The 22,827-nt window shown below is 42.3% G+C and overlaps 1 protein-coding gene across 1 annotated transcript in view; it reads left to right on the forward strand.

Moving 5' to 3' along the window:
- Window positions 1–22,827, forward strand: part of ADGRB1 (adhesion G protein-coupled receptor B1) — a 65,525-nt gene that overhangs the window by 33,464 nt on the left and 9,234 nt on the right. Inside the window, exons 7-12 of the mRNA XM_075705091.1 lie at window positions 8,295–8,466; window positions 9,650–9,745; window positions 12,430–12,484; window positions 16,211–16,890; window positions 17,885–17,920; window positions 19,373–19,477. Coding sequence (XP_075561206.1) covers window positions 8,295–8,466; window positions 9,650–9,745; window positions 12,430–12,484; window positions 16,211–16,890; window positions 17,885–17,920; window positions 19,373–19,477 — 1,144 coding nt within the window. The remainder of the gene's footprint in view (window positions 1–8,294; window positions 8,467–9,649; window positions 9,746–12,429; window positions 12,485–16,210; window positions 16,891–17,884; window positions 17,921–19,372; window positions 19,478–22,827) is intronic.

Here is a 22,827-nt window from a genome sequence, read left to right on the forward strand (position 1 = left end):
TTCCGTGGGTGCCAGAGAAAGACACCCTGAATCTGGCAAAACATTCACCAACACAGTTCCACCCTCTCCAGCGGCACCAACACGTCTCTGATTTGTACATTTTTCCCATTTCCTGCATCTGGAGTGGTACAGATGAGAGAGTTTTATTCCTGCCTGTCTTTCATTTCTTTTTTCAAACTGGGTATGGTTGGTTGGTTCCCTTTCTTCTTTCTTCCTTTCTTTCGTTCTTTTTTTCTTTTGGCTTCTCTTTCCCTTTCCTTTCTACGTTTGTGTTCATAAGCAAAGTGTTTTGTTTTGTTTCAGTCTTTTGGTTTTAATTGCAGTCAGATGGCAGTGCCCCTTTACGGCATGACGCTCAAATGTTCCAAGTGTGGAGTAGTTTCTTCTGCTGAAGTTTCGGCCACAGCCACCAGTAACGCCATGTTAGTTCCTCTAATTTCAACTTCTTTTCTTTCTTTCTTTCCACCTTCTTTTGTTTAAATTTATTTTATTTCCCACTTTCATTTCCCTGCACTCTCCATCCCTTGTTTGTTTTTCTCTCCCCATGTCCCTGCCCACCTCCCCACATCCCCAACTCTCCCTGACCTCATTCTGTGGGCCATGAGTAGTGTAGGGCACCTGCAACATCCCTGGAGCAAAAGCTGATGGGCTGGATCCTGAAAAACACTTTGACATGCCTAGATTTAAGCATGTGAGCAGCCCATGGAAGACAAAGGGACTCTGCTTTTTGGAAGCTGGGTATATGTTTAATGCCCTATTTAATTTATTTCTTGGAGTTACAGACTTAAAGATGTGGTTCCCATTAATTCTGATGGTAGATTGGGGCCTCAAACTCCAGCTTTATCAAACACTTAAGCATGTCCTTGAGTTTTTTACTCCAGAGGCTGCAAAGCATTAAGTATGATTTAAGTGAGTTGGTGAATCACTTCTAAGTGTTTTTTTCTCATATAGAAGGCTAGAGTTAAGTTTAATACCTCGTAGGGCTGCAGTTCTGATTTGATAAGTGTTGACTGCCTCTTTTGGACCCCTAAAAGCGCTTGGAATTGGTTTGCAAAATCTTAAAGCGTTTCATAGCTCTGAGTTACAAAAGTCAAATGCTGTTAAATCTCTTCTTAGATGCTGCTGGAGTTAATATAAAAAAAAAAAAAGAACATGCCAGAGCTTTCTTCTGCTGGAGAAATTGTTGCTATTTATATAGTTGGCTTTTTTCCCAAAGGTTAAGGTAGGAAGGAGAGAGATGAGGGAAGGTTTGTCTTTCTTCCTTCCCTTTTTGAAATTTCATTATCTACATCATTTCCAAGTGATACTATATTTTGGTTTGATGTCTAAAGTAATATATGTAAAATGTGTGAAAGAAACAGTCTCAGATCTAGACATTTGCAATTTGAAAACTCCTACCTTTAATCAACCTAAACAAAAATAGGCAGTTGAGTGCCAAATCTTAACATGTAGAAATATAAAAGAAAATCAAAACACAAGTTTTTCTCCTTTTTTTCTGAAAACTGAGCCATTTATGTAAAAACCAAAAGGAGTTTAGGGAAAAATGTACATTTCTGAAAAACAACTAAATTTCGTTAGAAAAAGAGAACATATAATCACCTCTATTAAGAGCTAGCAGTTTCTATGAGATGCAAAAACTAAACAAAATTTCATTTATTTTTCACTGCTGAAGTTGTTTGCTTACTTTTTGCAACAGTGCCCAGCTGAGATGGTGAAATGGCATTGGTCCAGACACACATGCCACAAGTCTGCAATTAGCAGGTCACTGCATTTCAGTTTTCTGTGACTGCAGAGGAGTGCTAAACCAGCAGAAGCTTTACTATTCATAAATTAGATGGTTAAATAGGAGAGGCTTTCAGTTCATAGTAAATTAATTTAAAAAGTAAAACAATCTCAAATCCTTCTCCCATATTGTCTGACATTGGCCTGTCATAAATCATATATTCTGATTCATCTTCGAATCAGAAAAAAAAAAGAGTATGAAATCCAGATCTCCTACTTATCTTACTTTTCTAAGTTAAGTAGTTTGATAGAAATTGGAGAGCTTTTGTAACAAGATATGTCTTTCATTTCCCAGCAGATAGAATAGTTCAGATGATAAATTCCAGTACTGGTTTTGTTGTTTGTCCTGAAATGTCTTATGCTCTTGTCCTTGCAAAGGGACCACTGAGTAATACAGAAATTAGTTCATTCAGCCCTCATCTACCCTTGTCGTCCACTTCATTCTGCAGATGAACTGTTTCTATTTTTCTCCCTCCAAATCTATTGTAAATGAGGTTGTCAATAAGGCAAAGCCCTGATCATGCTTCATGCCACTGCCACTATTCTGCTGGCCTTCATCCCAGACCTTGGACCAGCTTTGCCATTCAGATTTGAAGTCTTGTAATGTAAATCAGATACCATGAGGATTCCTGGCTCCTCTCTGACCTGGAATTAGCCACAGTTGTTTGGTAGAGTGCACATCAAGTATGTTCCTGCCTTGTTCCTGCTGGGGTTGCTCATGCCCTCTCCAGCTTACCTCCCATAGGTTTCAGAGGCTTCTTTCTGGGAGAACGTGGCATGAAAGGATAGATCCTTTTTGTCCATTTTTCTTGGCTTTTGGAAATCATAGAAGTTTTGAGCAACGCTTTGTGGTAATATCTGTGTCTAAGAGAGAGGGGATCAGTGAAGGGGATGCGTAACTGAGGGAAAACATGGTAACCCACTGATGGGAGAGCAGGTAGTAATCATGACAGAAGTGAAAAAATATGCACTGGAAATTGTGCAATTTCTTGACTTGGGAAATGATAAAAAGGAGAGCTTTGGATGTCTATGACCTGTTAAGGGTTAGCTAGACTTGACAGGTGTGGGTTAAAAAAACCCTTCTCCTTAGGTTATTCTGGAGAAGATGCTGGGGATATTTTGCCATTGGAAGCCCTCTGTTCCCACATTTCCTTCCTTTTATTGCTGCCTGTAGGGTAGCCTCAGCCTGTGAAATACTAAATGCTGCCTTTGTCTTTGCTTCCTGTGAAAACTTTCTATATGAGACAAGGAAAAAAATATCTCAGGTGTATGCCATTTCTTGTACTTGCTGTGAACGAGGACATCCACTGCAGATACCAGGGACTGCTATTGGATGGATGGATGGATGGATGGATGGATGGATGGATGGATGGATGGATAGTTAGAAGGAATTCCTGCCAGGCAGTGCATTGCAAATATGGACTCTCAAGTTCTGACCATAGGGAAGAGACTGGCCTAAGACTAAGGCCCTGGCACAGTGTATTCTTCTTGCAGGCAACCCACCCAAGAGTCAATGTCAGGGAGTCCTCACGACCCTTCTCATGCATCATCCCTTTTACATCATCATGTGTCAAATCTTCCATCTAAGGGATCTGCTATTTTTCTTGGCTTAAAGTCATTTCAGGAGGTCTTAGATGTCAAATTTTCTGCCCGTATTGTAGTTCCAGGACTAACATGAATCAATATTTCCACACATGGCTGGTTTTATGAAAGAGACTGTTCCTCAGGAGAGTGGTGTTCTGATAGTTCAAGGAACTTGAAAATGTATCCTTAACTGGGGATAACACTTGGGCCCTGCAAGTAATTGCTTGGGCTGTTAAAGAACAACTTCTCTTATTAGGGGTGAATAATCAAGCAGTCTGCCCATAGCTACTTTGTTACCTGCCTGTCTCATTTAGAGGCATTTGATTTCCTGTTCCCCTAGTTGTATGGTTCATATTGCAGCAACTGAGAGAAGAATCATCTTTTGGAGAAAATAGAAATAATATCTTGCATTTCTGTGTTTCCTGTGTACAGGAAGAGAATGCACAGTGCCCCCTCTTTTCCAGTTACAGGTTTCCTATCTTGGTTATATGGGCATTGAGTTAAAGGGGTTTTCTCTGAAACTGTCCCTAAAATTGGGGCAACACTCTTGCTTTTAGGAGGAATACAGGTTAGAGGAGGGATAAAGCATGACAGAATGAATAAAGTAAATCCTTGTACTATGGTTTTCCCATAGCAGAACTTCTGTGATGCAGGAATAGCACGCTCACCAAAAGAGTGGAGCAGCATGGGCCACTCCGTGCAGCGTGTAAGGAGCCATCCATTGTCTTACGTGTTAAGTCCACCTACCATCTCCCTTTTCAGAGCTCCTCTCCAGGAGCTGCTTTCTGAATTATAAAGTTATTTTTCTTTCTGCTGCTTCTTTAGCTTGTGGTACTGGCTGCCCTGTCATTGCTGAGTAATGCGAAGAATTGGTCACTTACCTCCTTCTAATGGCCCTTTACATCTTTGTTGGCATGTATTGTGTGTCCCCCCTGCACTTGCCTTTTGTCAGGGTGCAGGCCTCTTAATCTTTCTTCATGTAGATCTTTGTTTCCAAAAACACTTTTTTGCTCTTTCCATTGCTATCCTCTAAGTGCCATCAGTTTATCCTGCTTCTTTTGCAAAGACGAAGACTCTCAAGGCTGACAGCTAGCTAAAGAACAAAACCACAGCTAGTTTTTGACATTTTGACCAAAGGCCAGCATCTGCTTGTTGCTAGAGCTGGGTCTGCTATGTGTTTTCATAAGGCTAAGTCTTTGCTGTGCTAGGTAAAGCTGTACACAATGTTATCATGTGGCCATTTTGTCGCACTTCATTGTAATTATATTTGATTGCACTGTACTGTGGCATTGCCCTATCCCAAAGTAACGCCCTTCCTCTGCAATGCAGCAATAGCATGGTGTGGTGGGGAGGAACAACGTGACACTACAACTGTACTGCTGAGTAACACTGTCATGTCATGGTCATCACACAATAAACCAGCACCATGCCTCCACAATGCAGTGTAACGGTCTTCCCTTGATACTGCTGTCACTTATCATGAGTGCTGTCATGTATGGGAGAAATAAGAGGATCTGCCAGCTAATTCCTGTGTCTCACGCAATAAAAATCCTGGAATCATTGATCACAGATAATCCATAATGAAGAGTCATTAGGTAATCGCAATGTCATTATATAACAAATCATCATTTCATTTCACATCACGTGGCACCATAACATGAAGTTTCTTAGGTCCTATAAGTTATTCTGCAATCTTTTAAGGATGCACAGTACCTCCTGAAAAAGGGGCAGATGGAAAGGTGGCAGAAGTATGAGTTGTGCTATGAATTCAGCTCACAGCAAGTAGAATTAAGGGTGATGTCACAGGAAACCCACTTATCTTCCCCTGAGTTTTCTTCTGAAATTTCAGTCTTGATATGATTTTTTTTTAAATGGAACTTTTTATTTAATTTAATATTTCAAAAACTAAGCAGAGGTCTGAAAGTGAAATTAGAGTAAGTTACATTCCTATGACCTGTTGCCATCTGCTGCCTGAGAAAAAGATTATGCATTAAGTGTCAAGCAACATTTCCATAACATTTGTAAGGGATGAGTATTGTTGAGAAGGCATCTGCAAGGTGAATCAGAAAGAGAGCAGAAAGGTCATACTCTTAGCTGGTGTAAGACAGCACAACTCAGTTGGGAAAGGCCTGATTTACTCCAGCTGAATATGTGGCGTAATGCTGTTTTCATCATCTGAGTTGGAAGGGCAGACGATGCTTTTATCATCTGGTTGGAAGGGCAGAGATTTAAGTGGTGACTTAAGGTTGCTTATCCTGGGAGCAATAGTGAAGTCCATCAGGATGTCTTGACTCAGAAGAAAGTGAAATAGTTTACCTGTATGGAGACACTCAGAGCAAGGGGCTGGGAAGGACTCACTGAGTCCAGCATGAAGACAGCAGGAGCTCTGAAGGGAGCCCGCTGTAGTTACGGATCATTACATCTGTGCTCTGGAGAGCAAATGCACTCAAGCAGTGCCTTGTTAAAGCAGGGTGCCTGCATACGTTTTTTTAAGCAGGCTTTGAAGCCAGTGGGTTGAAGTCTAACCATTTGCTAAAGAGAAACGTAATTTACCTCCTCAGCAGCATCCCTTACAGCCCCAAATCCAATTCTAAATCTTGGATCCAGATCCAAATCATTGTCAGTCTGATGTGGCAGTTCTTTTCAAGAATGGAAAACACATCCAAATTTAGATGGCTGGGTCAGACCCGTGCTTGCAGGTCAGATCCAGTCTTAGATGTGGTTGCCAGGTTTCTTGTTTGCATGTTGGTGGTAGTAAGTGTGTATTAAGAGTATGCTGGGAGACCAGATAATTCCAGGAAGCAGAGTTGTCTGGTACAGACCTTTTCTAGCAACCTCCATTGACTTTGCTGGTTTCCAGCAATCACAATTGCAAGTTGCTACCGGAATGACTTCATCTACCAAGCCATGCATCCGGCATGTTGTGTTTGCTGATACTTGCATGGAAGACACATCTAGAGTGGCATGTTGTAGAGCAAGCTTTATCGTTCCATTTGGCTTCTCTGCCTCTCTGATTTTTTCACTGCACTTTCTGCTTAGCCAGTTTCATTAATGCACCACTGCAAATGATAGCAAAGAGAGATTTCAGTATAATGAGGCAGATTTCAGAGAGCTGAGGGAGAAGTGGAATAACACCTTCTGTTTAGGAATTGTTTGGTTGAGGGCTGGCTGGCTGCTGCTGCGTTGGTTTTGTTTTTTTTTTAATAATACTTTGAAATTATAGTTCATATTGGACATTAAAGAACATTTGGTTTGTCATCCTGTATAAAATTACAAGGTATCAGATTATGTCATGGCCCTTACCTTACATGGAAGTCTCATAATGCTTGTTTTAATTGAAAAAAAAAAGAAAAGTATATTCCATCTACCTGTTCCCTTAGGTAAATTACATTGCTTAATAATAGCACTAAGAAACACATCTGAATCTGGACAGGTTGTAGAAATATTTGCAATCAGACTGTCACTATGACTATAAAAATAACCTGTCACTTCAGTATGTGGTCATTGCAGCAGAACTGATGTAACAATCCTTGAAAAACTCTTAACTGAAGCCAGGGCGTTACAACCTGATGTCCAAACCTGTGTCCAAGCTCCAGCTTTGTTCAGGTAAAACTCTCACCGCGGTCTGTGAGAGCGCTACCTGGATAACCAGCAAGTAAACATTATTAAAAACTTGATCATATGTCAGAAAATGGTAAGCAAGTCCCATGTAAGTACTGTAAAACGTGTGTCATGATATCTGTCCTGTAATTTATTGTGTTGCCTGTGTTTGTTTTTTAGTATATAGACTGAGGTTTTCTACGCAGAAAAACCTTGAAGCTCAACTTGTTATTCAGACGATGCATAGGTCTACTCTTACTTGTTAGATAAAAGCCCTCAGAGAAATTCTCCCAGTACTCTTAGTGCACCAGTGCTGCCAAATATATAGAATGACTGACAGCTGAAAATCTCCCTAGTAAAGTGTTAAAATTGCTTAGGACCCTTTTTGGTCAGAGCGCTGAATGACTACATAGTCTATGGGAACAGAACTGCTTTCCCATTTCTAAAGCCATCATTCATAAATAAAATGGAAGTTCATGGGGCAGTACTTGCATTGCAGAAAACTGTTTTGTCTCGTTTTCTGTCTTGCGAATTAAGAATTGGCTTGACTCAAGTTATTTTAACCCAGAATGTCCACCCAAGTATAAACTTATTTACAATAATTGCTAAATATAGAAAAAACTGCATTTTTTTTCAAAGCATTCAGCTGGGGAGATCGCACAAGAAAGCAGAAAATTTTCTGTTTGCAGGAAAATTGGGTCAGGTACCAGTTCTTCTGATGTTCATTGATGTAGTGTTGTAGGGACCATCAGCTGTAGACTAAGGGAGCAAGAGCAAAACAACAGTCTCCACATCAGCTCTAGGCTCATCTGTTTTAGTCATTTGAAACCGTGACACGTCCCTAGTGTTGGTGTCTTCCATGTGCTGTGGAAGTCCAAGTGTCTGTAACCCAAGTACCGACAGCCATCGTGACAAACCAGTCTCTGCTGCAACTGTTCCCCTTCCCTTTGGCAACCTACAGTGATTGTATTTTGTCTCCCCTCCTTGGGAAATGCCATCGTTGTGGACTAGTGACATAGAGTGGGAAGGGCATGAAAGGGGGAGTGAGGTATCTGCATCCTTCCTCCCCACCTCAAGTTTTATGCATGACTGCACCATTGAAAAGTAGTCCCTCCCGTAGAAACGTGTCTCACCTGTTTTGGTAGCGTGAGTGTGCAAAGCATCTTCCTGCTTCCCTGTGATGGGGGTCAGAAGACGTCTAGCACAATTATACGCTTGCTGAAGAAGTCTTCTGAAGCCCCATGGGATCAGGAGGCTGAATTAGCAACCCACGTGGAAGTGGGTGAGGCTGAAATGGAGCTGAATTCTCTTTTCCTCTCCCTTGACAGGGCATCCCTTTGGAGCTCCTGTGTGGTCTTACCTCTCCTGGCTCTCACCTGGATGTCTGCAGTTCTGGCAATCACAGATCGGCGGTCAGCACTCTTCCAGATCCTTTTTGCCGTCTTTGACTCATTGGAGGGCTTTGTCATCGTTATGGTCCATTGCATTTTAAGGAGGGAGGTGAGATGAATCAGTCGTTCTCTTTTATATAACCAACATACTTCCCATAGAAAACATCTGAAAAATGTCCAGTAAGCCTCATAGTTTCTCTGATCCAATGAATTTTTGCCTTTGTGTAGACAGTGACCACAGAAATGGCCATGACAGTTTCTGTCAGAGGGATGGAGGGATGAATCAATGGTTGTCATGCTGAGTGTACTGCAGAGTGGAATTCGGGGGACATTCTTAGATTAGCTAACATGTCAGGTTTTGCGTGTTTAACACCAAAATGAATATTTCCAGAATGTTTACACCCCAACTCTGAAAATGGAATATTAAGAAAAAAAAAATTTGTTTCATTTCAAGAGGGGCAACTTGCACCAAGATTTACAGAATGATTGTATGTTAGCATTAGTGCCTAGATATCCAAGCTAGAAACTAACGCTAGCAATAATCAAGCAAGGAAACGGAGTAAATTCTCTCCAGCCTCCCTGTGGAGATTTAAAATGGTAAATTATATCAGGGAAGAAAAGGATGAATCTTTTATGATTCTTTTATTCTTTTCATCCTACTGAGTGGATAGACTATTAATAACAGAGACAGGAAGGGGGTTTTTTTCAATATTCATTTTATCTTCTTACAGCTCCTTTAAATTAAGTAAAACAGATTAATTTCTTATGTCAGGCCAATGAAATCAATGGAATTACACCACTGGCTTGGCTGAGACTCCTTCAACTAATTGCATTATGAATATGGGCTTGCACTTAACTCCTGTTGCAGTCACTGGCATTTTTTTCCCATTGATTTCAGTGAGTTTTGGATCAGATATACATTATAGCCAATATAGGATCATAATCAGACATTGTAGACCCCTATATAACAATTTATGCAATAGCATGCATTGTAAACGTATTGCAAGCTACAAAATAGAAGACATTTTTATTCTTGGCTATATAAATCAAGCAACCAGAAGTGACCAACACAATGACTCAGGATTCCTGTAAAACCTTTGAGTTGCTCTGTTAGTATGTGGGATATGTAACATATAAACCATTTGAAAGGAATACCTGAATGATACTGAAGTAGGATCCATGTTATCTTGACCTACCAAGGACTTTTTTTATTTTTTTTCCTTCAGCAGAATTTAATATGGTTTGGTATTCCTGTCTGACTCTGACTTTTGCAAATCCATTTGTTCCTGCAGGTTCAGGATGCTGTGAAGTGTCGAGTAGTAGATCGTCAGGAAGAGGGCAATGGAGACTCAGGGGGGTCATTTCAGAATGGACACGCTCAGCTAATGGTAGGGAAAACTACCACCTAGTCTATTATTAAGAGACCTATGGGCATTTTTAACTCATGACTGATAAACAAAGGGCTCTGTCCATCATAGATTTTGCAATCATCATTCTTTTTTCCTTTAAACCTGCGCTTGAACAAACGTAGCACTTGACATAGGCTCTTTCACACAAATCTGTTTTCTTTTCATTGCAATATTAAGGGGCTCAAACTTACACACCAGGTTTTGCAGATGTCTTGATGAAATCCTTTCTTTCCCAGAAAATACAAAGCCAAAATATAGCTCCCAGGTCTTCCAGACCTGTTCATCCCCATCACACTGTCTTGTCCTAGTGGGAGCTAGGAAGGAGTATTTTAAACTGTTTTAATCACAGTGTGTTGGGTCATTATTATAAATATGCTGTCTCAAAGGGATTTGTTTCTCGCAAAAGCACACTTGTTTACATTGCTTCACTGGGAATGTAGTTTAAGCACTGTAAACCTTGGTCCTGTGTGTAAGTCCTTTGCAAACAGTCCAGATAAGGCCATAGAATAATAAGCTATGGAGAATCGTCTTGCATCTGCTTCAGTGTTATGATGTAGGTGATATAAGAGGCATTTGATTTCTGAGGTTGGGGTAAGGACATCAGGATAATCACAAGATCTGAACAAGTTCCAAAAACATCTAGTTAATATTAGACCTATACCATAACCCAGTGGTGTTTTTTTCCGGTCACTCCTGTGCTAAGCTAAGTAGTTTGTGCTCATTTCAAACAGCACAATCTTTAAATGAAGGCATCAAGGGATATACAATTCCACCACACCTCACAGGTGTTTGTTAAAAACAGTTGCCTCGTTTCTAATTTAAATGCGTAGTCTTCTCATTTTCAGACTTAGGTTCTTGCTATGCCTATTTAGGTGTAATTAGAAAGCCCCTTGCGTGCCTAGTACTTTTTGCTCCTTCAGTAATGGACACCATAATCACATCCAGTCTCAATCTTCCTTTCAATAAGTTAACACATCGAGCTTTTTTATTCTCCCTCTGTAAGACATTTCCCTTCAAATTATTTATATAACCCTTTTCCACATGCCCTTCAGACTCTCACCATCCTTTAAAAATGTGGATGCTATATTTGTTATTCTATTGTCACCATCCCAAGCGCTATATTCTGAAGTTTCAGATTTTTGTCTCTCTGTATAACTCCCTGCTTTCATTCATTATCAACTACCTTGCAAACTTCTGTGTCAGCTACGTTTTTTAGCAATGAGATTACATTTACTTCTGCACTGTTGATGGATGTGTTGAGAAGTAGAGGGCTTACAATCAGTTTCTTCACATTTAGGCACAAAAAGCTCCAGAATCTAGACATGAAAGATGACTCCTCACTGATATTTTTAGAGGGGTACTATGTTATTTTATAGTGACTGAGTTGTAAAATAACCAAAGAAATAAAAGCTTTGCAGGATGGCATTTTTGCTGTTACCTTTTCCAGTAATCTCCAGATCTGCCCAGCAAGTGAAAAGAAGCTTAGCTGAGTTGAACTGTTTTCCACAAAATCTTGTTGACTGGTATTAAATATAAACCTATCTTTTATTTATTTATCAGTAGAACTAGTACAGGCTGTTCAGTTACATTTTTCTGGAACTCCTGTACTGAAAATGGGATTATATTTTTCTGTGTCATCCCACTTGCCCATTTAAATGTTAGCTCAGTCTTATTTCTCTTCTATTCTTTTCAGATTTATTTGATATCCCAAATAATTTTCTAAGAAATTCGCATCAAGAAGGTTGAGACAATTCCTCAACCATCTCTTCAAAAACTCTTGGATCTCAGCTTCCTAATATTAAAGTGTTTATCCCAGAGGGATGGGGGGGAGGAGGATTCACACTCTTCTTAGTATTAAACTGGAATGCATTTAGTCACATTAATAGTTATATTAAGTGTCCTCTTTCTGAAATGATACTAGAAATAATCAGTGAACTCCTCTACCTTTTGCTAGTTTGTGGCCTTTCCATAACTCAGTGAAAACTCATGGCCCACTGTGACTCAGTGTATCCAGTTCTTTGAAATGTTACCTGCTAAACGCCTTAGGAAAAGGATTAACTCATGCTGGGAGAAGAAAGGAGTTCCATGTGGCTGTACAGACTGCTTGAAAAAGTTATTCAGCCTTTGTGCCTGCAGGGACCATTGATTTTATATGCTAAGAGTTTCAGAAGCAGAGACTTGTTTCCACTTCATGTGTCTTGGTGATAGATCGCAAGAAAGCCCAGTGGGCATGGAGCATTCTCAGCAGCATCCCCAGATCTTTTAAGTGAGTGGAGGGGAGTCCACTTAGACCAAGTGTGGGGAGATATATCTAAGGCAGATCAGGCCAGGAACCTGTCCCCTGTTTATTAGGAATGGGCATAAACATGTTCCAGGGAGATACTTTAACCTGGCAGTCCAGGAATTAGTGTATGGATGAGGAAATGAATCCAGCTGAAAAGCAATGTTACAGCTTCACCACTGCTTGAGGTTCAAGAGTCACAGCTGGAAAAAAGTGGTCTGTTTGCCATGTTTCAAAGCCCAAGCAAAACGTCTCTCCTCCACTCTTCTGGCAATGGTTGTGTCTGCCTCACTAACTGAAGTGGCGTTTTGCATTTTCCAAATGGCTTGCTTTCCCCCATCGCCTCCTTTTGACCACGTTGTCTGTGTTCTCTGTCTTTCAGACCGATTTTGAGAAGGATGTGGATATGGCTTGTAGATCAGGTGAGCACATCACAGGTGAGAATCAACAAGTGACCTGGTTTGGGGATTGAACTAGGCCATTTCTTTTTTCCTTTTTGTTTTATTTGTGTGTGTCTTAGTGGCTTGCATGTACTTGCGTGGGCTGCCCTTACTCTCAACCCTGGCCAAAAGAAAGCAACACCCCTAATTGTCCCCTATGCTTTGCTTATCTTATTTCCCCGTAGCTCTCTTGGCCTTTTAACTAAGATTAAGCCTTGCCTCCGAGGTATTATTTCTTACCTATGGCCCATGTAACACGGTGGCAGAGAAGACTATCAAGGAAGAAGAGATTGGATCCCTCTCTTCCTACTGTGATCCTTCTTTGCTTGAGCAACCCCTGCCCAAGCAGGTCACACCGGTCACATCAACCTCAGACAGCTCTGTGCTCAGGAAAGGTTGTCTTTGAGCAGGTCTGGAATCTGGAGAGCCTTCCCACCACTCCACCTGGCTCCATGCACACTTCTAGTGCAGCTGTAAGCACCACTCTGGTGGGTCAGGTCTCTCCTCCTTTGCCTGCACCTTTCTGTTGTGTGTTCAATCACACACATTTGTTATGATCCTGAAGATCTGCATGAGTTGACAGTCCCTTTCCCCAATAACTCCCTTTTCTCTCATTCCCCTGGGGGTGTCTGTGCTGTCTGGATTCTCCTTTGCTAGCTGTTCGTCTCGGCAGGTTTCATCCTCTCCTGGTCCTGGCATGCCTGACTATTTGGCTGGGGCTTTTTTTCTTACCCTTTGTAGATGTTTAGGCTTTTATTTACCCTCCCAGACTTGTCCTCTCTCCCAAGCAAGAGAAATACCAGCTTGCTTGGCACTTGCATATAATTCATATCTTCCAAACCAGGATCTCCCCTAGCCAAGGACAATAACAATAACTGTGTTCAGTTACCATTATGGGAAAATTTCTTTTTCTCTGTTCCTTCCTTCCTTCCTTCCTTCCTTCCTTTCTTTCTTTCTTTCTTTCTTTCTTTCTTTCTTTCTTTCTTTCTTGTTCTCTCCTTCTCTCTCTCTTTCTATGCACACCTACCTGTCCCTTTCATTTATCTTTTTCTTTATCTAAACTATCATTTATTTATCTGCTTCTAATGTATTTATCTATAATTCATCTCTTTCTTTCTATCTTGCAATCACTTATTTATCTCTGTCCTCTGTTGTCTGTCTTCCCGTACCTGTTATTTATGTATTTCTATCTCTGTCAACATTTATCTCTGTCACTGTGTTTCTGTGTATTGTCTATCATTGTCACTATCATTTATCTATCTAATATCTATCTATATCTTATTTATCTTTTCCTGTCCTTCTCTCTGCTTCACTCCCTCTCCCTATGCTTATCACAGTCACGGTATATTTATCTCACTTATCCCTGTGATATCTTATTTCATGGTCTCTTTCTGTCCATTTATCTCTTTTCAGGGTCTGTCCATTTTTTCCTTTCTGTTCTCTGTCTCACACTCTCTAATCTAATTTCTAGCTGTCTCCCTCTTCTCATTTGTTTCCTCCTTCCTTTTTGACACCGAAGACTTCAGTTCCAAAAAATCACGTGCGAAACCAGGTCTGATTTGAACACATGCTCAACTAACATGCATCCAGGCTGTGCGTTGACACGCACAACCAGCTACACAGCCAGCAGCGCACCTTGTTCGGGAAACCATGGCAGACCCTGAAGTCCTGCAATTAAGGAGCCTCTCTGGATCTGCTACTGAGTTTCTTGCTCCCAAATTGAGCTTCCCAGAGGAAAGGAAGGAGCTGATTGGTTTCCCATGACTTCAGGGCAGAAGACCCTGGATCAGAAGCTTGCTAACAGTATAGGCTTCCCTTCCTTTGTCAGCATACAGCTACACAATTTGTTTGTTGATGTCTGCCTGAAGAGGTATTCCCCCTCTGATAAAGTGCTGTTAGTCTGCACCAAGCTAAGTAGTTAATAATAATCCCCATTTCAGAGACCTTTCTATATGGTGCATCATCCTATGCATTCTGCTTATTGAATAATAAAAAATAGAAATCTGTCCATTGGTTTCTGGCCATCATTTCTCCTGGTGGCACCAGCTCTCCTGTTATGATGCATTGGAGATATGCCTGATACCGCTCATAACCTCCTCACTTAGATCCACTGGTAGGATTGGGTCCATGGCTCGATGTTGAAAGTTCACTCCGCTCCATGCTTGGAGATTGCCAGGGGCAAACCTCTCCAAACATACTTTCTGCAGCTGATGCGAGCGTGGAGAAGAGCCTGAATCAATAAACCTTGCTGAGGCTCCCAAGTGAAGGGTTTGACTTCAGTAACATCTTCCCACAGTGTATGCTATGAATATACTCTAATACTCTGATTTATCCTAGTGTGTCCTCTAGCAATGTCAAGATGACCACAGATACCATAGTTACACCCAGTGTGTTTAGCTTTCAAAGCTATTTAAAAGTCCTTTTATTCTACTTGGTCCCCTTGCCATCCTGCCTTGCCTGCTCTGTAGTCTGAGAAGGGAGCTTTGCTCTTGCAGCACCCATTGCTCCCGGTATGAGTTGGTAGAAATATTAGTCTGTCCTCAGTCCCGTGGGATGCCTATGTCATGTTCTGCCTCTGGCTCAGGTGGGGCAGCTGAATAGTATCAGGGTACCCCAAAGATCCTTGTCTCTGGGCTGTTGAGAAAAAAATAGGTAAAAGGACCTTTTTTTTTTCTTTCTGAGATGGGTGAAAGGGCAACATGCATTTATTTCTCCTTTCCTGTGCTGAAATACTGGGTAAGTAGCCTTCAGTCCGACACCACTTTGCCCCTGCCCCAGAGTCCGTGATTTCCATCCCTTGGAGACATCAAGTCTGATGTCATTATCTTCCTAAGGTCTTTGTTGCAGCCTGAAATCAACTGAGCAGCAGATTCTTATGCCTAGAAAAGGAGCAGACGTCTTGTTGTGGGCAGCGTTGTGCGGGAATGAGTGTCTGTGTGTCCTTTATATACCTCCTAATTGGCATGTTCTCCTCGTCCTCAGTTTAAGGTTTTCCTCTCCCATTAAGGAATATTCATGGCACTCCTTTCTTTCCTCAAGAGAAATTGAGAAACACTAAATAATTAGTTCTCACAAAGGCTCAGCATGATTACTAGAATGTAAGCTTTTTGGAGAGCAGTTAGAAATTTATAACAAAATGTGGTATGTTTTAAAATACCAAATTATTGACACTGAAACTGTTCCTAGGAAAAGATCAACCTGAAGTAGTTCAGCGAGTTTAAAGCAAAAAAAAAAAAAAATTTACATTTGAAATCATCGATAATGCTGCATTTCAGCTATTTTCTGAATCAAAATAATTATATGAAAGCAATCTTTTATTTTAAAATATTCTACTCTTTTATAGGCTAGTAATATGTATTATATATACATATGCATATACTAAGTGTACTAAATATATAGATATGTATTTGCTTTTCAAGATACTGTTATTCATGTGATAATACGTGATGGCCTAGTTTGGAGTTTTGGCTGTGATTGTGTTGGGAAATTTGCAGCATAAAGAATTATTTCAAAATGAGAAAGTTTTTTTTCCTTCCTAGCTTTAGCTTTGCCTTCAGCATCCTGGATATAACAAAACCCCCAGTATAAAATGCTGTTCTGCCACCACAGCCCCTTTCTGCGAGGTCCAAGGGAACATGCTAACATGGTGTGACTGTGGTAGGTGTGTTGATGTGTTAATAAAAACTTAGGTGAGGTGCTAAGGATACTTGTCTGTTTCCCTAGTGCTGAATAAAGACATCACCACCTGCAGGACCTCAACCATCACAGGAACACTGAAACGTCCATCACTACCAGATGAAGAGAAATTGAAACTCAATCACCAGAAAGGGTCATCAAACTTTAACAGTCTTCCAGCTAATGTCTCCAAGATGCATCTTCAGGGCTCACCACACTACCTGGGGGCCATCAACCTGAATGAGTTCAGCAATCACACTCTCACTCTGAAGAAGGACAAGAACCAGCCACCTAAGTCCATCTACATCTGTGATGGGGACATCTTCAAGAAGTTGGACTCGGAACTCTCCCGAGCACAAGAGCAAACACTGGACACCAGCTACGTCATTCTGCCTACCAACACATCTACCTTACGGGCCAAACCGCCCAAAGACGAGAGCAAATACAGCATCAATATTGACCAGATGCCCCAGACGCGGCTCATCCACCTCAGTATGGCTACTGACCCAGGCTTTGTTGTCAAGAGTCCTCCACGGGAGCCTGTAACCGTGACATGCACTGAGGTGCAAGGTTCCCCCATGATACAACAACAGCAGCAGCTGGCTCCACAAAATGTCTCCAACGAGTCACAGATTCCCAACAGCCTGTGTGACACAGGTGACTCAGGGAACTCAGGTGTAGTGTCCAAGAGTGAGACCGTCTCCACCCTCTCCATGAGCTCCTTGGAGGTAAGCATGTGAATTACTGTCTTGCTCTCAGACCAGAATGATGCCCTGCCCTCAATGCTGGCCACACCACGTGTTCCAAGAGAAGCACCTTAGGCCAAATGCAACCCACCATGCAGTGCCAGTATTATATTATCATGAGGGATCACTGGCATGTGATACCATTTTGTAATCTAATGTTTAAAATCCCTCATGACTTCCACAGACATATTCCATTGCTGGATGGACTGTCTTTAGCCCTAGAGGCAATGCCAAGTCCAATAAAATGTTAGCCTGTCAAAGACTGTTCATTTTAATGCAATGCACATGGCTTGCATTACCTTTTCTCCTATTCTCTGCCTCTGTTTCCCATTTTGATGACTTCAGTCATGATACAGATGAGAAAACCCTAGTGATCGCAGGTGTAAAATGTCCCTATGGCATGCCCCACACAGCTCTTAGCATCAGAGGGATGTCAGAGGTTTTGCATAAGCGCAGCCCTCTCCTTCTGACCTGTGATAACTCATTACATATATTATCAGTTCTCCGGAGACCATAGATATTACACTGAAGTCTGTCCTAGTTTCTGCACTTCTCAGCATCCGGTCCTTTTCTTGCCTATTGTCAGAGAGCAGGTCTCGGCCGTTGCTGTCCAGACTTCAGTCTTGGCTGACTGATGCTGAAAAGCTCCAGTAGATGAGTTGGCTGAGCCTCTGTGCTTTCCATTCTGTGAACCACCTGCAAGCTCATAACTAGAACAGAGGCTTGAATTGGCCCAACTCCCATGCTCAGCCCATGCTCCTTCCTCCTTGGCACTCAGTGGTTTTTGACAGGAATCTCTGTAAATGGCTGGCACTTTCCATCATGAAGAGCCAGAGAAAAACACTAAAAGTGTAGGAAGAAGGAAAAGGAGAAGGACTCTCCCTGTTTTATCTACTGTGTGGTTCAGTTTGTGCCTGCTCACCAGCATCAATCCCTTACTAACCTTCACCCATCTCTTTTTCTTTTGAATACGCAGAGGCGGAAATCCCGGTACGCAGAGCTAGATTTTGAGGTGAGTGCATCCCGTTCTGAACATGTTTTTTGATGGGTAGGATAAGAAAGAGAAATGCTGCATTCTTTTCTCTCTGGCACCTTTGCAGGAGTGCTGCCTTTGCCAAAGAGCTTCTTCAAAGGTTTAAAAACAGTGGGTTGAAAGAATTGTGCTGGCTGCCTAGTAAGGTTTACCCTGTGCCGCTAAACAAATGGGTAATTTATATTGGTTCATGCTTAATTTATGGAGCAGCTTCTGTTTAAACATTTGTAAATCAAGATCCTACGTCAGCTTGCCCAAGGCCTGCAACTTCTCCTCTGTGAGCAAAATGCTTACAGAGAGCTGATGGAGCAGTACAGGTGACTGCACCACATTCTTGTTTGGGAAGCACAGGTACATTTGGTTGGTGGCCTCAAATGCCTTGCCTTTTGTGTGCAAGATCTGTTGCTTAACAGAAAAGAAGCTACTATGTCCCCACTGTCACAACCCATCATCAACCCTAGTCTTTCACACCTATTAATGAACCTCACAGAATCAGCCTGGGTGGAAAAAAATCTATACTGTACGTAAGGAAATGTCTGTCTTCACACCTAAGGAACAGGGTGGAAAGCTTTGAAAGAGCCAATCCTCCACAGAGGGACCAGGGGACTACTGAGAGCTAGTGCAGCTATCCTGAGTCCAATCATGGCATCCCTCCTGGCAGAGCTAACCTTTCCCTTCAAAGCTGCTAGTTTATTCCAAAACAGAGTCACATTAAGGGCCCATGAAGAGTTGTCTTAACACTAGAATCACGTCAGAGCTCCATGTTGTGAGCTTGGTCTGAAATTGAGGCAAGATGGGTACATCTAAGCTGATACTTCAAGGTGGTCCCAAACTATTTGAGCCATGATTATACAACACATGGCAGAGCATAAGAAAGCCATATTCAACGAAGTTTTACATGCAAAGAGAAGTCCTTGTAGAAATTGGTCCTGCCTCCCCTTCTGGGCAGTAGAAGGTAGAAGTGAAATGCAGAAGGGCCAAAATACAAAGAAAAGGAAATTGTGGGATAGTTTCTGATGGAACTTCTACATGTTTGGATAAGCTCTGAACACATTTGTGTGCTCTGAGAACAGGGTGGGCGTTTGGACAGGTATCAGTTAAAGAAGGTCAGCAAAGGTTCCTAGGTCAAGCTGGCAGAACATTGCCAGGCAAGCACAAATTCTGCAGTATAAACAGTTGGCACTTGCAGGTTTAGGGTAACCATAAGGTCAAAAATTAGTCTTTTCCACTTTCTCCCACCATCTCATCCTGAAAATAAAGGCAGTGCTACACTGGGTCCTCAGTGAACTTTGAAGGTAGTTTAGGCAAGCCATATTGCACCTGGAGGGAGACAGAGGCAGGTTTTAATGTGTGTAACTTTGGGGGGAAGACGTGTTGTTTCTGTAGAGCTGGATAGGGTTTGCTGACCTGTTGCCCTTGTGTTTTCTTCAGAAAATCATGCACACAAGAAAACGTCACCAAGACATGTTCCAAGACCTGAACAGAAAACTCCAGCACGCAGAGAAGGAGAAGGAGTCTCCAACAACAGACAGCAAGGTTAGTCAGACACTTGCAGAACCATCACGTCCTAGAGCTCTTTAGTGCCAGCAGGAGCACAGGAAGAAGCAGAAAAGTTTAGGAGCCCTCATTGAATGCCTTACCTCAATTTTCTCTCAATGCATGTTGCAACAAGCACGTGTGCACCACACAGGACATGGAGAGCCACAGAGGTACCATTAGCTTATCTGCAGAGTGGTCAGCAGCCCAGAAGGACAATGTCTGTCCTCATAGTCTGTGTTGTCTTGTTTGTCTCTGTTCCCTGTGTCTGCTTCTGTTCTTTGCATCCCTGTTCAGGTCATCTCTGAGTGCCCCATCCATCCACTCATAGCTAGGAACTGGAAACCAGAACAGCCTTGAGGAAATCTAGGTGGAAGGGCGAGAGGGCAGAAGGTGGGGACAGCAGGAATCTTCTATCCCACTTGCAGGACCTCAGCTGGAAGCAAGGCAGCAGTATTGAGCATAGTTGTTTAGGAAAGCTACAGCAATGGGATTTAAGCTGTGATGATGGCAGCACTTTTTGGGGACTGCATACTAATTAAATGTAGCATGAGGGTATTTGTGGCAGCTGATCACCATATACATGGCTTTCCTCGACCGGAGCAAACTTCCAGGGCAAGAAGGGACTTTGAGAGAGGCAGGCTGAGGGAAAGACCTTGCAGCCTTTTAGTGGGGCAGAGATTTGGTACTAGAAAGAGGAATCAGGAGCCTGTGTAGTAAGTGATGTGGACAACGCAAGTAAGGTAGGGCAGGCTGATGGCACCTCCCCCACATCTCAGCCCATTAGGCCTGTTGGGCAAGAGCTGAAAGGCTGCAAGGAAGTGTACCTACTCCAACAGAAGGGAAAAACAAGCAGCAAGGTCAGGTTGGCAGTAAGAAATGAAATTTGGTTTGTGCTTGCAACCAGAAGGGCAACGTGAGCTGTTTATAACATCCTTGGTCATTTGCAAACAAAGTCAGACCCAGGATGCACAGTCACCTACAGTATGGCCAAGGAGGCACTAGCGGGGCTCATTTTGATGGGACTGCCTTAGAGGCAAGACCACAACTCAGACGGTGATTGAACAAGAGTTTTGGTTTGGTTCTTTGTGGAAGCAGAGCACTGCAGAGCCTTTGGTCTGCTTTCAGATCTCACAGCATCGCTGTGCTGAGCTCTGGAGATGTGGTCCCAGCAAATCCTACTTTTACTGTGTATGGCAAGGTGTCATTGTGGGCTGTACAGTGTTACAGAATGAGAGGGACGGTGAATCTAGCAGGCAGGTTCACATCAAAGAAGCCTGTGTTGGCCCAGAATTCCAATGCATTTCACTGAATTCCATCTCTCTGCTTTTTTTCTATTATTTAGATATGACACAGCTGTAAAATCAGAAATGCCTAAATACCATGTAAAAGCTAATCTGTGATATACTTGCAGGAGTGTTTTATAGATTGAGATGTTTTGAGCATTTCAGGGATGCATCTGTCTAGAATTAAAGTTGCCAGTGTCAGCATCAAAGAGCTTTGAACTGCTGGAAAGAAGCTGTGAAGGTGGCCTTTGCATATTGACTGAATCTTTTTCAAGTTGTGATTTTCCCTTGGATGTAACCAGAGAGGGTGAGCTTGCAAAGATCACTATTGGCAAGTCAGTAGTGGGTATTGGTTTAAAAACATCCCAAGCAGTACAAAGAAAAATAAATAGCTTTCTTCACCTCTTATTCTGCCATTTGCTGCTGGGGACCCCACTGGAAATCATGCCCCATCTTCAGCTTGCCCTGAGAAGGCAAACTGCAGATACCAAGGATTAAAGTAACAACAAAAGAATTTTTTCTCTTTTATGTATGTTTAGGTTATAAAACGATGGAGTATTTCTTCTGGTGGAAGTGATAAAACTAACATTAGCGTAAGTCTGGCTTTTGTTTTGCATTGAAGAGCATTGCAGACTTGTCCCAAACCCTTCCATAACGCATGAATCCAAACACATTCCTTCACCAGTAGGAAACTCCTTGCCTTGTGGGCATGAACAAGGATCCTGGAATACCCTTTAACCCTTTCACACCTAGCATCATAGAGCAGAAGGGATGTTTACTGGTCTAGTTCATCTGCCTGCATTGCTGTGTCTTTGATTTCCCTTTTAAATAAGCACCCACAAAGTCAAACTACCAAGTCTCTCTCCAGCCCTGGCAGTTTTCCAGCCTCTCCTGGCAGCATGTCCCATTGTCCTGAGTCCTTCCCGAGATATGATGCTTTTCCTAATCTTCTTGCACTTCCTCTCTCCTCCTTCAACTCCAAGGTCAGAAAGGTGCTGCTGAGACTTGAACTAAATGTCTGCATAGGACAGACCCCCTTTGGGAATTCCTCGGAATGGTGCTGGCCCTTTTTAGGAATTGGTTTGCATTTTGGTTTTAGTGTAAATGCTAGTCCTTACGGTACTTCAGTGCACTGGCCAAAAGTGATTACCATATCACACTGAATACATGCTCCTCTCAGATGAACTACTACATTGTCAGATTTGAAGGAAGCACCAACAGAAGAATGGGAGGAAGAAACAGATCTTCTGGCTCTTTAGGAAGAGGGGTTGAAAATTCAACCATCACATGTGTTTACTGTTGAGAATTTCTCTAGCGTCAGTGGTAAAATGATTTTTAAGGGATCTTCAGCAAAGACCTGAAGGTTTGTACCAGCACATATATTGCTCCTCTCTAAGTATCCTGACACATTTAAACTTTGGACAAGTATTACCACAGTGTCCACTCAAAAGATAAAGAAGACTGCCCTTTGCCCACTGTTCCAGAGTAGTTACTGGCAGAGCTGGAAACATAATCAGGGACTCCTGCATGATTGAGCTGTTCAGCTTTCCTCCTTTACAAGGTCCTTTTCTGAAAGGCATTACTGATGTGAGAATGACCCAATCCCTATCAATGCCTCTGGGCTTGTCTCCCATCCTGCAGACATGTGGACGGGTTTGGAGATGAATTCTGCTTTCCCCTTACCCACTGGCCAAGGAGTCCTTCCCTGGGACCTTTCTTCTCCCTTGCACTGGAGGGCACAGGGTGGAAGCATACACGTGATGCAAGGCAATGTTTAACACTGCTGCTAGCCGTCACACGTCAATCTTCAAGTCAGGATGGCTACAGCAGAGATCTGGAGCCTAATCCACATCCTGCTGAGATTAGGGTGTCCTCACTGCCATCAGCTGACCTGTCGTCAACTTACTAAAGAGCAATGTTGCCAGGATGATATGTCAGAGGTAGGCAATTAGGAGAACCAGAATACTGCCTGGAATGCCAACCAAGTCTGAATCTTGGCCATATTCAATGCATTCCCAGGAACCACTGTGGCACTGGTGTTTGCTACAGTTATTTGGCCACAAA

The sequence above is a fragment of the Pelecanus crispus genome, chromosome 2 (assembly GCF_030463565.1).
Source record: "Pelecanus crispus isolate bPelCri1 chromosome 2, bPelCri1.pri, whole genome shotgun sequence".
Lineage (NCBI taxonomy): Eukaryota > Metazoa > Chordata > Aves > Pelecaniformes > Pelecanidae > Pelecanus > Pelecanus crispus.